Source organism: Pyrgilauda ruficollis, unplaced genomic scaffold (genome assembly GCF_017590135.1).
Source record: "Pyrgilauda ruficollis isolate IOZ18807 unplaced genomic scaffold, ASM1759013v1 scaffold88, whole genome shotgun sequence".
NCBI lineage: Eukaryota > Metazoa > Chordata > Aves > Passeriformes > Passeridae > Pyrgilauda > Pyrgilauda ruficollis.
This window is the reverse complement of record NW_024530821.1, coordinates 710,632-724,148: the sequence shown is the minus strand read 5'-3', so window position 1 is coordinate 724,148 and position 13,517 is coordinate 710,632. Positions and strand designations below refer to the sequence as shown.

General features: G+C 51.6%; 1 protein-coding gene across 3 annotated transcripts in view; it reads right to left on the bottom strand.

Moving 5' to 3' along the window:
- Positions 1-5,401: 5,401 nt before the first annotated feature.
- Positions 5,402-13,517, bottom strand: part of LZTS3 (leucine zipper tumor suppressor family member 3) — a 47,417-nt gene continuing 39,301 nt past the window's right edge. For all 3 annotated transcript variants that reach the window (XM_041488179.1, XM_041488181.1, XM_041488180.1), the window contains exon 4: positions 5,402-13,031. In XM_041488179.1, the coding sequence (XP_041344113.1) occupies positions 12,321-13,031 (711 nt within the window). In that variant the 3' untranslated portion in view covers positions 5,402-12,320. The remainder of the gene's footprint in view (positions 13,032-13,517) is intronic.

Sequence of the window (13,517 nt, the reverse complement as noted above, 5' to 3'; positions counted from 1 at the left end):
TCCCCTCCCCTCCCGCTCAGGCCGCGTGACGCGAGGTCACGTGGCGGGGGAGCCGAGTCACGTGGGCGCCGCCATGGCGGCCCCGGCGCTGCCCCTGAGGTGTCGCGGCCTCCCCGAGCCCCGGAGCCGCCTGTGGCTGCTCCTGGAGCCTGGCAGTGCCCAAAGCCAGGCTGGACACGGCTTGGAGCAGCCTGGGACAGCGGGAGGTGTCGCTGCCCGTGGCAGGGAGTGGATTTTTGGCCTTTGAGGCCTCTTCCCACCCAGAGCGTGCCGTGGCTGTGTGAGGCTGCGGTACGGGGTGCAGAAACCCGCCGGGCACCTGCGCACCCAGGGGTGTCCTTTGTGCGCCCCCAGTGTGAAACATGCGTGTTTTCTTTTCACAGATACTCAAATGAATATTGTACGTGTTATGTGAGGAAGTTGTGCTGCGTTCGTTGTCTTAAGTGGCATGTTAAATATAATGATATAATAGAAACTATGCTATGTAAGGTACTTTTTTTAAAAAAAGAAAGGGCTTGCAGCGAAATCGCAGCTACAGGACAGCTAAATCTTTCAGAGAAAGGGAATTTATTGCTCTTTTATCTGAAGAAACAAATTCTTCCCGCCCTGAAGGCAGATTCAGAGGATGGGAGGAGGATTCAGAGGAAGAAGTTGGCACTGACCAGCCAGAATCCTTTGTTTGAATGGAGTTTATGCATCATGGGTGAGGTGTATGAATATGCAACAGGTAATTCCTTTTAAGGGTTAATCCTCTTTTCCCGTGGGTCCTTTTTCGGGTTTATTTTGCCCAGAAAAAGCACCCGGACTGTCTGTAACTCTTTGCTTTTATTGACTCGTATCGTCCTAATCCCAATTATTCACATTTTACTGTTGTTACAACCATTTTATTAAACTTTTAAAAGCGAGTGAGTGGCGTTTTTCACAGCCCCGCGCTGTGAGAGGGGAGGGTGAGGTGACAATTCCCTGCAGCTGTCCCCGGGGAATTGGTGTCCTGGTGCCTCTTGTGACAGATCAGTAACCCATGGTTGACTCTCACAGGTAATGGGCAAATTTCATGTGTATAGGCTAACAAAAGTTGTACAGATTTATGGTTGTATAAATAGTAAATTTGGCAGCACATTCCCCAGGCCTTTGATTCCCTGCCTTTGAACTGGGGCTCTTATATTTTATATATATATAAATATATAAATAATTTTGTATATATATATATATATATAACTGTGTATATAAAAATTATATATGTATATAAATAAAGATATCTTTTATATATGTAAATATATATATTTTATATATAAAATAAAAATATATATTGATAGTTACTATATATAGATATAGTAACTATAGTATATTTATTAGCAAATAAATATAAATATATAAGAATACATGTAGTTGTACCCCCTCACGTGGCTATCAAGGGACAGCCAGGTTTGGGACATCTGGAAGGGCTGGCCTGTCCCTATGGTGACATGTGACCTCCAGTCAGGATTTGGGGAAGATCTCCACCACTGCACAGCGAAGAAGAGCTTGATGGACAGAGCTTTGGGAGGGGTTAAAGGGTTAAAAAGGAATTAAAACCTTCATTGTGTGGCTGAGCACGTGGCAGGGAAAATATTTCGCCGTAAGCTGTTCTCTTTGTTCAGTCTTCTGTTGTATTTTTGATAAGGTTTAATAAACCTTCCTGAGCTGTGGCAAGTGAGTAGCAATTTCTCACACTCTGGAGCCGTGCAGCTCCTGGCCCGCTGGCCAGGGCTGTGTCCACACGGATTTTGAGTATTTCCAATAATCACGGCTCCAGAATTCCCAGAAATCTTTCTGCTGTCCACTGCAGGCTTTCAGCACTGGCAAATTATTGAAATATTGCCTTGAGCCTTGCTGAGCACTTGTGTCTCATCCTGATATTTCTACTAATTTTGCTTCCTGTCCACTTCTTCCTTCAGATCAGGCTTTTATCCCCTGGCAAGGGAGGAAATGTCATCTTCAGGAGGAAATGTCATTTCCAGGAGGAAATGTCATTTCCAGGAGGCCCCCGGGCTCTGGAGGGGAACAACGCTGGCTGATGGCAGCTCAGGCTTTAAACCTGAGGGAACTGACGGAATTCCTGCCTCACCTCTGTCACCAGAGGGCAGGAGACCTCTCTAATAACGCTGCCATCGGGAAAAGTGCTGGAATTGCTGGGTTTTAAAAGAAAAAGTAACGTTTTTCTCTTGCTTTTAGTGATGCTGACAGAGTTGGGTGGGATTGATTGGAGTAAAAACCTGCAGGAGGTTTTTGGACGTGGTGTTTTCTCCCTGCTTGAGGGAAGGTGACCTTGGCCTGGGGGCTGCATCCAAATCCTCACTCCCAACATCTGGGATCCAACACGAATTTGATGCATTTGGAGTTTGTTCCACTCCTTCAGCCACGTGCTGGGGAAAACAGGGAACCCCCAGAGATGCTCCAAAGGGGGATGTGGTTTTTCCAGGTGAGGGAAGGGGAATTGCCTTTCCAGGATTGGAGCCTGCTGGTTCACCCCGGGTGAAGCTTTCCCCGCCAGTTCCCCCCCTGTGGAAGCTGTGGATCCATCCCCAAAATCCCCCTGGTTCTCCCAGCTGTGGATCCATCCCAAAATCCCTCTGGTTCTCTCCAGTTCTCCCAGCTGTGGATCCATCCCAAAATGCCCCTGGTTCTCCCCAGTTCTCCCAGCTATGCATCCATCCCTAAAATCCTCCTGGTTCTTCCCAGTTCTCCCATCTATGGATCCATCCCCAAAACCCCCTGGTTCTGCCCCCTTCTCCCATCTCTGGATCCATCCCAAAATCTTCCTGGTTCTCCCGAGTTCTCCCAGCTGTGGATCCATCCCAAAATCCCCCTGGTTCTTCCTCCTTCTCCCAGCTGTGGATCCATCCCAAAATCCCCCTGGTTCTTCCTCCTTCTCCCAGCTGTGGATCCATCCCAAAATCCCTCTGGTTCACCCCAGTTCTCCCAGCTGTGGATCCATCCCAAAATCCCCCTGGTTCTTCCTCCTTCTCCCATCTCTGGATCCATCCCCAAAATTCCCCGCTGGTTCTCCACAATTCTCCCAGCTGTGGATCCATCCCAAAAATCCCCCTGGATCCATCCCCAAAATCCCCCCCCTCCTGGTTCTCCCCAGTTCTCCCATCTATGGATCCATCCCCAAAATCCCCCTGGTTCTGCCCCCTTCTCCCATCTCTGGATCCATCCCAAAATCTTCCTGGTTCTCCTGAGTTCTCCCAGCTGTGGATCCATCCCAAAATCCCCCTGGTTCTTCCTCCTTCTCCCATCTCTGGATCCATCCCCAAAATCCCCCTGGTTTTCTCCCAGCTCTGGATCCATCCCCAATTCTCCCAGCTGTGACACAAACAAACCACACAGTCCTGTTTTTAAAACGGGGCCTTTCTCCATTTTATTTTGCCCAATAAAAATCCTTCACAGTCAGGTGGAGAGAGGAGAGTTGGAGATACGTATATTCCCAGAAATCTTTCTGCTGTCCACTGCAGGCTTTCAGCACTGGCAAATTATTGAAATATTGCCTTGAGCCTTGCTGAGCACTTGTGTCTCATCCTGATATTTCTACTAATTTTGCTTCCTGTCCACTTCTTCCTTCAGATCAGGCTTTTATCCCCTGGCAAGGGAGGAAATGTCATCTTCAGGAGGAAATGTCATTTCCAGGAGGCCCCCGGGCTCTGGAGGGGAACAACGCTGGCTGATGGCAGCTCAGGCTTTAAACCTGAGGGAACTGACGGAATTCCTGCCTCACCTCTGTCACCAGAGGGCAGGAGACCTCTCTAATAACGCTGCCATCGGGAAAAGTGCTGGAATTGCTGGGTTTTAAAAGAAAAAGTAACGTTTTTCTCTTGCTTTTAGTGATGCTGACAGAGTTGGGTGGGATTGATTGGAGTAAAAACCTGCAGGAGGTTTTTGGACGTGGTGTTTTCTCCCTGCTGGAGGGAAGGTGACCTTGGCCTGGGGGCTGCATCCAAATCCTCACTCCCAACATCTGGGATCCAACACGAATTTGATGCATTTGGAGTTTGTTCCACTCCTTCAGCCACGTGCTGGGGAAAACAGGGAACCCCCAGAGATGCTCCAAAGGGGGATGTGGTTTTTCCAGGTGAGGGAAGGGGAATTGCCTTTCCAGGATTGGAGCCTGCTGGTTCACCCTGGGTGAAGCTTTCCCCGCCAGTTCCCCAGCTGTGGATCCATCCCCCAAATCCCCTTAGTTCTCCCCCCTATCCCAGCTGTGGATCCATCCCCAAAATCCCCCTGGTTCTCCCAGCTGTAGATCCATCCCAAAATCCCCCTGGATCCATCCCCAAAATCCCCCCCCCTGGTTCTCCACAATTCTCCCAGCTGTGGATCCATCCCAAAATCCCCCTGGTTCTTCCTCCTTCTCCCAGCTGTGGATCCATCCCAAAATCCCTCTGGTTCACCCCAGTTCTCCCAGCTGTGGATCCATCCCAAAATCCCCCTGGTTCTTCCTCCTTCTCCCATCTCTGGATCCATCCCCAAAATTCCCCGCTGGTTCTCCACAATTCTCCCAGCTGTGGATCCATCCCAAAAATCCCCCTGGATCCATCCCCAAAATCCCCCCCCTCCTGGTTCTCCCCAGTTCTCCCATCTATGGATCCATCCCCAAAATCCCCCTGGTTTTCTCCCAGCTCTGGATCCATCCCCAATTCTCCCAGCTGTGACACAAACAAACCACACAGTCCTGTTTTTAAAACGGGGCCTTTCTCCATTTTATTTTGCCCAATAAAAATCCTTCACAGTCAGGTGGAGAGAGGAGAGTTGGAGATACGTATACATATAGATCTGCATGTCTATTTATATATATACATACCTCTGTACAGATATATTTATATATTCACTGTAGAAAATGGCAAAGGCAGGAGCTCTTCACATCTGGATAACCCAATGGGAACAGACAACAGGCCAGCAGGGAATTGGGAAGTGTGGTGGAATTTTAACAAGAACCTCTGAAACAGATACACCTTTGCTGTACAAAAATCCCAGAATGGTGAGTGTTACCTGCCTTTTTTTTTTAATTTTTTTCTTTTTTTTTTTTTTTTGTTCAACATTTTGTCTTTAAACACACTTAACCAGAGGGAAAGTCAAGACAACAGTGTTTGGAAGTGACCAAGTGGACAGGAGAGACACCCGACTTTATGGAGTTCTTTTTTTAAATATTTTTATTATTTTTTTAAAGTATATATATATATATTTATATATATATAATTTTAAATTTTTTTAGATTTTTATAGAATTTTTTTATTTTTTATTTTTTTTAAAGAATTTTTTTAGATTTTTTTTAAGAAGTTTTTTTAGATTTTTTTAATTTTTTTTTTTTAGATTTTTTTTCAGATTCTTTTTTTTGGCTTTTTTAAAGATTTTTTTTTTAAGTTTTTTTGTTTTGTTTTTAGATTTTTTTTTAATATTTTTTAGATTTTTTTTTTTTTGCAAAGTCTCGTTTGAACGCAGTTCGGAGAACCAGCAACAGTCGACGCAGAGACAGAACAGTAACGGAGTCGAGTTCAGAACACTTCTGGTTTGAATTCACAGTCAGAGAGCAGAGAGAGAGAGAGAGAAAGAGAGTTAAAAAGAAAAAGAGAGAGCCGCCGAGGCGTCAAGAAACGAGAGGGAGGAAAAGCACGAGGCTGGGACTGAATTTCCACGCGGGGAGGTGCAGCGTGTCGCGCAGGAGGGGCACGGCCGGCACAGCTCCTGTTATTGCTGGTGAGGTCGGACACAGCCTCGCCCACCCGGGGCAGCCGGGATTTTGTGGGGACAGCTCTGCATCTGCTGGAGAGCTGCTCTCAGCTGAGTTTGGGGCGAGGAAAAGCCTCCCCGGTGCGGTGCCCGGAGCGCGGCGAAGGCTCCTCTGGGCTCACAGCGATTTCCAGGTCCTGGAGAGTGCAAATGAAGACACCTTGGAGGAGCCCTGGGCTGGGCTCTGCGGGGACACGGCTGCCTGGGGAGGGACTGCATAGACACTTCAGCCGGGTGTGCAGCATTGCGTGGTGCTGGGACGCTCCTGGAGCTCTGCCCGCGCGTGTTCTGCTCCTGTCGGTCACGGGGAAGGGGTGAAGGGGACTTCTCCTCCCAGGAGACTCTCGGGAATGGCAGAGCGGCCCACTGGTTGTCACTGAACGTGGCTCTGTGAGCTCAGACACCCCAGTGGCTCCCAGGTGGAGAAGACCTGCTGCAGGGACCCAGGGACAGCCACGGAGGGGGTGGGTGACACCTCCTGGGTGTCCAGGCTGGATGTGGGAAGCTTTGGGCTCTCTGAATAAACAGGCCCACCAAGCTCAGACCACTGTGGGTATTTAGAGCCAGACTGGACCTTGCATCCCTTTCCAAAGGGGTTGAGGCCAGGGCTGGAGATATAAAGGTATTCATGGGAATGTTGGCTTGCCTGCAGGTGTCAGAGTTGGGAAGAGTCCTTTTAAAATCTCCCTGGAAAAACCTATTGCTTTGGGACAGAAAGCAGAGACTTCCTGCTGGGGAGAACAGATTTGTGACAGAGCTGTGGGGACACAGCCTGGTCCAGGCTCCAGACCTGACACGATCCCCGTCACTGGGAGAACCAGGGAGGAGATTATCCTGAAAATACAGCAGCTTGCTGCTGCCAGCAGCTCCTCTGCCAGCATGGAACATCCTATTGGGAAGCCAACATCTGCAAACAGCTGGATGTGACCCCAGCCCCTTGGTACGCTGCAGGGTCCTGTGTGCCCCTAAGGACCTCAGAGACCCCTCAGACCCCTGTTTTTTCCAGAGGGTGGAAGGACCAGGGAACTGCAGAGCTGGTGGTGATGGTGTGAATCCCCGTGCAGAGATCCCACAGGATTGCAGGCCATGGGAATGTCCTTCAGCAGGAAGTCACAATGTCCTTGGAGGTAAAGCAGGGCTGATGGAGCTGCCATGGGGACGTCAGAGAGGAGAGGATCAGTGTTCTGGAAAGCTCCTGAGAGCAAGGTTGGGATAACCCATTCTCAGTGGGGGCTGCAGCTCCAGCTTGTCCAGATGTGCCTGGGAGAGCACTGGGAGAGGCACTGACTGCTCCAGTGGGGTGGGGATGGTCTGAAAGGAGGCAGCAGAGCCTGGAGAGCTGGAGCAGAGGAGCAGCAGGGCACAGGCAACACATGAACAGATCTTTAGCAAGGAGTCTTGGTGAAGAGTAAATACAAAGGGGTTTCAAGGCTTAAACCTTGAAATTGGGTTAAATTAACAGCGAGTTGGGCTCTCTCTTATCCCAGGGATGGAGTGGAAAAGAGAATGGCTGGGGAGCAGAGGCACAGTTGAGAGGCATCTGCCCAAGGCCCAGACCCACCTGAACACCCACCTTCAGGAGCACAGACCTCCCACTGGCCTCCTGCCAGGTCCAGGAGCCTTCTTGGAGCAAAGGTGGGTGCAGATGCCTTCAACACCCCAAGCAGGAGAAGTGAAGAACACACTGCCTTCACCTTGGAATTTGGTTCCTTGCTAAGGAGGGTGCTGAGGATGCCCTGGGGTGAGCTGTGGAGAGGACACCAAGGGGGCAGCCAGCAGGACCACCAGCTCTCAGGATGCTCATTTTCCTGGACAATTCCCACTGAGCCAGGACAATTGACTGGACCCTGTAGTGGTGTCTGCTGCTAATCTCTTGCTCTGAAGATGAGAGGCATGAAGTTGCCTGAAGACAAGAGGGTGCATGGCTTGGCGTGCATCCTCTCTTCTCCTCAAGAAAAAAGGGAATGGCATCTATCCCAGCTCCTAGGAACAGCCCCTGGCCCATATTCTCCATGGGAAATGTGTGGAGCTAATTGGTATGGCTGTGGAGGATACCGGTGTCACCAACTGGGGACAATCACCTCACCCAGGAACTCCTTTCTATCCTGTCCTATCTCGTCCAGGAAAGGCCCTTATGGACCTGCAGACATTCCCAGGTGGGACATAGGGAAATCGTGTCCCCTGCCAGCTCTCCTTCCCCTTTTCCAACCCACCCCAGCCTCACGTCTCTGCAGGAAAGCCGGGACACAGCTCCAAGCATGCAGCCCAGCACTCCCCGGAGATCTTTGGTCATGTTACTCGTGAGCTCACTGCCTTCAGCAAGCTATAAAGTGCCACTGCAAGGGGCAGGAGGGGAGCAGAATGGTCCTTTCCATGGGCACAGCTCAGGGGGACACTCTGGAAAACACTGTCTGCATGGAATCTGGGTGTGACACCAGACAGGCAGAGGGAACTTCACCCTTAACCAGGGGGCCATTGCACACCTGGCTCAGAGTGACAGCAAGCATCAAAGCAGGACAGAGTGACACACCAGGCTGAGCTAATCCCAAGTGGATTGCTTTCCTGGGAGGTGCTGAAGCCCAGATTCCCAGTGCAGCCAGGCCCAGGTCGGGGTGCTGGGCACCCTGTGTGCAGCGCTCAGCGCTCGGCCCCGCTCGCCAACAGAGAAGCCACAGAGCCTTCTTGTCTCCTTTTAATCATCAACATACAGAGCTGGGCTCTTATTTACATCCAAATACACTTCTCTCTGTACAACAGCATAAGAGCAACAATTCCATTCCTCTCTGGAGCGTGGAAACCCGGAGGTGAGTGACCACCACCAGTGACAGCAGGATTGGGGCCACCAGCTGCCAGCAGACAGTGGCAGGAGCTAAGTGGGGCTGTGTGAGGCACAACAACGTGCCCTGGTTGTGGTGTTCACCCTGGGGGTGAGAGGGGAGGGCTGGAATCAGCCCAGCTGGGTTGCTGGGACAGTAGTAGCAGCCAGCTTTGGAATGGTGGTGGAGCAAAGCAGCCCTGCTCACAGCAGAGTAAGACCTTCCCTGGCACCAGGACAGCCTGCTTAGTCCACATCCTCATGGATGGAAGCCTCTGGAGCTGATCAGTGTCCTCTGTTTGCCGTGTGGATGTGCCTGGAGCATGACTGGGCTCTGTACATGGGGTTCCTGTGACACCAGAGCTGCTCCAGGTCTGCCACCACTGGCCTGGCTCTCCCAAAATCTTGGACCATATTGTCCAGCTGCATGTGTTGGGTATCCCAGAGCATCTCTAATGCTTGTGGACCTCATGTGTGGGCAACTGAGCTGAGACCCTCATGGCCAGAGCTTGTGGTGGTGGCCAGTGGCAGGTTAGAGAGGATTTTGGGGACAGGGCTTGGAGAATGACAGGAGAACCAGGATGTCACACTGAATTCCACCAGCTCCAAGGTGGAGGACACAGCTGGGGGATGGTCAAGCCCAAACTCTGGGTGGAATTCCATGGGACAGAAGCAATTCATCAGCCCTGCCTGAGCCTCCAAGAGACATGCTGCCAGCCTCCTTGGCCATTCCCAGGACACATCACCCAAACACCAGCCTGGCACCCCTTGGCTGTCCTAATCCAGGGCTAAGAGCCCAGAGCCTCAGCGAAGCATTTGGTGGGAGATTTCATCAACTTGTGAAAGTGCAAAAGATCTGGAAGGAGCCAGGTGAGCTCCACCTGGGCACAAACAAGAGGAATCCAGGTGTCTCACCATCATTTTGCTCCATCTCTGCTGAGCAAAGGGCTGGCACAGGGGAGAGGACTTGATGGGAAGCAGCACATCCAGTTGTGGGCAGGAATCCTGAAGCACAGGAATCCTTTGTGGCAGTTTGGCTCCCAAAACCATCTGTGTTTTCTGTCACCATAGCAGGGGTGGGGTGGTTTCTGCAGGACAGTTGGGGGTGCTGCTTAGGGGATCCTGGGAGAATCCCAAGAGAGGGAAAATCAGCAGCAGAGAGTCTTAACGGGTGTCTGTGAGGCTCTGTCATCCAGGGAATGTCCACAGCTGAGGTCTCTCAGATCTGGATTGAAGCTCTGGATCGATTTGATGCAGTGAGGAAGGTGGAGGGAGTGAGCCTTTCCTCCTCCAAGGTGAAGAATCTTCACAAGAACAGACACCAAACACCTGCTTTGGGAGGGAGGACAACGTGGGCTTGTCCGATGTGAAAAGAAAGCAGAAATGGTGCAAAACACCAGATTTCCAGCCCTGACACTGTGGGATGTTTGACTCTGTCTGGAAGGCCTGGAGTATGGCGTGGAGGAAGCTCTAGGATTTGCCTGGCCAGGTGCACGTGGATGTCTCCCTGGGCATGGCAAAGTCTGCAGCTGTGTGGCACTGGCAGGCAGCTGCACTCCTTCCTGGCTGGGCTGCATGGGCTGATGTCCAGGAGTGCTGGAGATCTTCAGGATTTGCAGTAGGACTCTTCCCCACACCCAGCAGTAGTCAGACCTGAGCTAACCTCCCTTTTATGGCTGGTGCAGGGAAAGGGGCTTAGTCTGAGCTGCCCTGGTGTTTTCCATGAGTTTGTTGTTTTCCTCCAGCTCCAAATACATGGGCAGAACTGGTGGGAAAAGACAGGAATTATCAACTGGGGTCTTTAAATGCCCTGGTCTTGCCACTTTTCTATTTGCAGTGGCTCCAGGGATCTCTGGCAGCCACCACCAGCTCCTGGCCAGTAGCACTGTCTGATGGCTCGGGCTGGTGGGACTGACTGCAGTCTCCACTCTGCTCAGTCTGGAGCTCATCACAACATCGTTTGTTCTCAAACTGATGGTCACACCTGGTCATGAACAGGAGAGCTCTGGGGAGACAGAACATGGAAAATGTGCAGCTTCAAGGCTTTTGTTTGGAAGATCTTCAGCCCCTCAATGCCTCCAGGTTCTTCCTTGGGATGCACATGAAATTTAACCTGGCCAAATTTGCCCTGGAGTCACCTCACAGACATTTCAAGACATCCCAGTGCTAATCCTAACTTTTCTCTTCTAGCTGCTCCCCAGGGCAAAGAGCCAAAATCCCCACTCCTATTGATCCTTTGGCCAGCGCAAACTCCACTTTGCAACATTTTTCTTCTCTTCGTTGTGACTCGTGGTAAAAAACTGTCCATGACAGGAAGAACCGAGCTCACCTTGCCCACATTTTCAAGCGGAATGCCAGGTTTGGCTGCCTCGGTGACTGTGCACGTAGGATTTGGTTTGTTATTCTGCCAGGGCATAAGCACTTGCGTGATCTTAAGCATTTCCCCCTCTTATGACTTCTTTCGTGCTCAGAGTTAGTAGCTGAGTATTTTCTTGAGCTAGGCCTGCGAGTTGTTATCTCCATCCCCGGGGTGCCCCGTGGGATGGCTGTGGGTGCTGTTTGGAATGGCAGTACCGAAGGCTGACCGCTGCAATCCAGCTGTGATGCTGCTGTGCCCCCCCTGCAACTCCTGAGTGAGGCTCGAGTGCTGTTTTTAAGCAGACCCTGGCCCAAGAGAGTGCACCAAGGTGTCGCTCGTTTGGGGACAGGGTGGCACAATTGCCCACTTTTGGGGCAGATTGCTAAAGCTTCAGTTTGCATAAATATCCCATGGGTTTGGAGGCTTCCCCAAACCTCGATTCCATTGACTTTGGGAAGTAAGAGGGCTGTTGGGAAGGGAAACTAGCTTGGATTTCCAAGCTTTTTTCTTGCTGTAGCCAGCTGGGTATAGAGTAAGAGTAAGGGGACCAAGGCAGAGGTGGGAGGGTATTTCTGCTCCCGGGGTTGGTCACAACCTGGGAGAGGAGTGGAACTGCAGGAGGAAACCACAAGGAAGTGAAAACGCAGCATTTGTTAAGCTCTGCTGAGCCTCCAGAGAGGCTCCTGCTGGGACATCATTCCTTGTTGGCTTCTGTTACCAGGATGGCCTCATCCTGCTCCTCAAGGATGTCCTAACCTCTTGCAGCCAGAGCAAGAGGGAGTTGTCTGGTAGAGATATGTCTGGTTTCACTGAAATCAGTGGCCAAGCTCACACTGACTTCACTAAGACCACCGTCTAGACAGGATACTTGATTGAGAACACTTGAGTTTGCTCATGATCCCAAGAGCTTTGCTCCATTAGCCAATGTGGCTAAAAACGTCCTGGAAAAAAAAAAACCCAAAAAACCAACAAACCTGCCACTTTGAACTGTTTTGCTGCACATAAATGCTTGGAAAACCAAAGAAACCAAATACAACCCTCCAAAACAACCAGCCGAAGAAGGGTGAATTGTAGGAGAGGGGGTGGCAGCCTCTAGTGAAGTAACAGTCAGGGCAGATTACAAAAGAGCCAATTGACCCTCACCAGCTGTACTAGGAAAAAACCCAGGCGAGATGTCGCATTTTTCGATAGAAAACCAACGCACATCCACAGTTATTGTACCTACAGAGCACAGAAGTGGAGAGTAAGGGTGATGGAGCCTGGTGGGAGCACGCTCACACCGCTCCGACGGGAGCGCATTATCCTTCGGAAGATCTCTGGCTTGAGTAGGTAGTACATGCACAGCAATAAAAAATTCCGTTGCGTGGCCTCGGTCCCCCCTCAGATCTCGGTGGACTCTATCCTCTCGAGTCTGGAGGGAGTCCACGTCTTCTTCTCCTCGGTGTGCGGGGGGCTGGTGGCCTTCGTGTTCATCTCGTTGACCTTGTGCTCCAGCAGCTGGTTCTTCTGGTACATCTCCACGTAGTTCAGCTGCAGCTGCTTCTGGTACTTGATGACTTTCTCCTTCTCCTCCTGCCATGTGCGCCGCTCCTCCTCGAAGTCCATCACCTGCTGCTCCCGCTGCTGCCGCTCCAGCTTCAGCTCCGTCTGCAGCCGCTCCACCTCCCGCCGCAGGCTGTTCACGCTGTCCTCGCTCTGCCGCTGCATCTTGGCCTCGTCGCTCTCGCAGGCCAGCGGGTCCCGCAGCTTCTCCCCGAGGTCCCCGCCAAAAGACCCCGCGGGTCCCATGCTGGCAAGTGTCCGCTTCAGGCCGGAGACCTCCAGCTCACAGTGGTTCAGTTTTTCCCTCAGCACCTGGACCTCACTCATCTTCCTCTGCAGCTCGCCCTCGCAGATCTCCAGGTTGACGCTCTTGGAGCTGTAGGAGTCCTTCAGGGTGAGGATCTGCTCCTCTTTCTCCCGTAGGAAGTTCTTACCTTCCTTGAGCTGCGAGCGCAGTCCCACGATCTCGTTGAGCTTCTGGGAGACGTCGGCTTGGGAGTCCTTCAGCTGCTGCTTGAGCAGGGAGATCTCACCTGCCTTCTGGCACACCTGTGGGGAGAGCACTCGTGAGGCTGGCGGGTGGCAGCGAGGAGCTGCTTGTCCCCTGCACTGCCCATAAAACGACCCTGCTCAAGAACCCAGCCTTCACCAGGACCTAGACCATGCCACGGACCTAGAGGTTGTCCCCACCTCTGTGTTTTCCCTCAGGGACCTGATGCTGTTCCCAGCTGGAGCTGCCCAAACAGCCAAGCCCAGTGCTGCAGTGCCCACCAGCGATGCTTCGCTCCTGCCTTCATCTTACTCTCCCACCCACAAACCCGCAGGGCTCAATCCCAAACCTTCTGCTGAACACACCTCTGTGTTTTCCCTCAGGGACCTGATGCTGTTCCCAGCTGGAGCTGCCCAAACAGCCAAGCCCAGTGCTGCAGTGCCCATCAGCGATGCTTCGCTCCTGCCTTCATCTTACTCTCCCACCCACAAACCCACGGGGCTCAATCCACGCTGCTGAACATCAGCAAATGGCACATTTCAGAG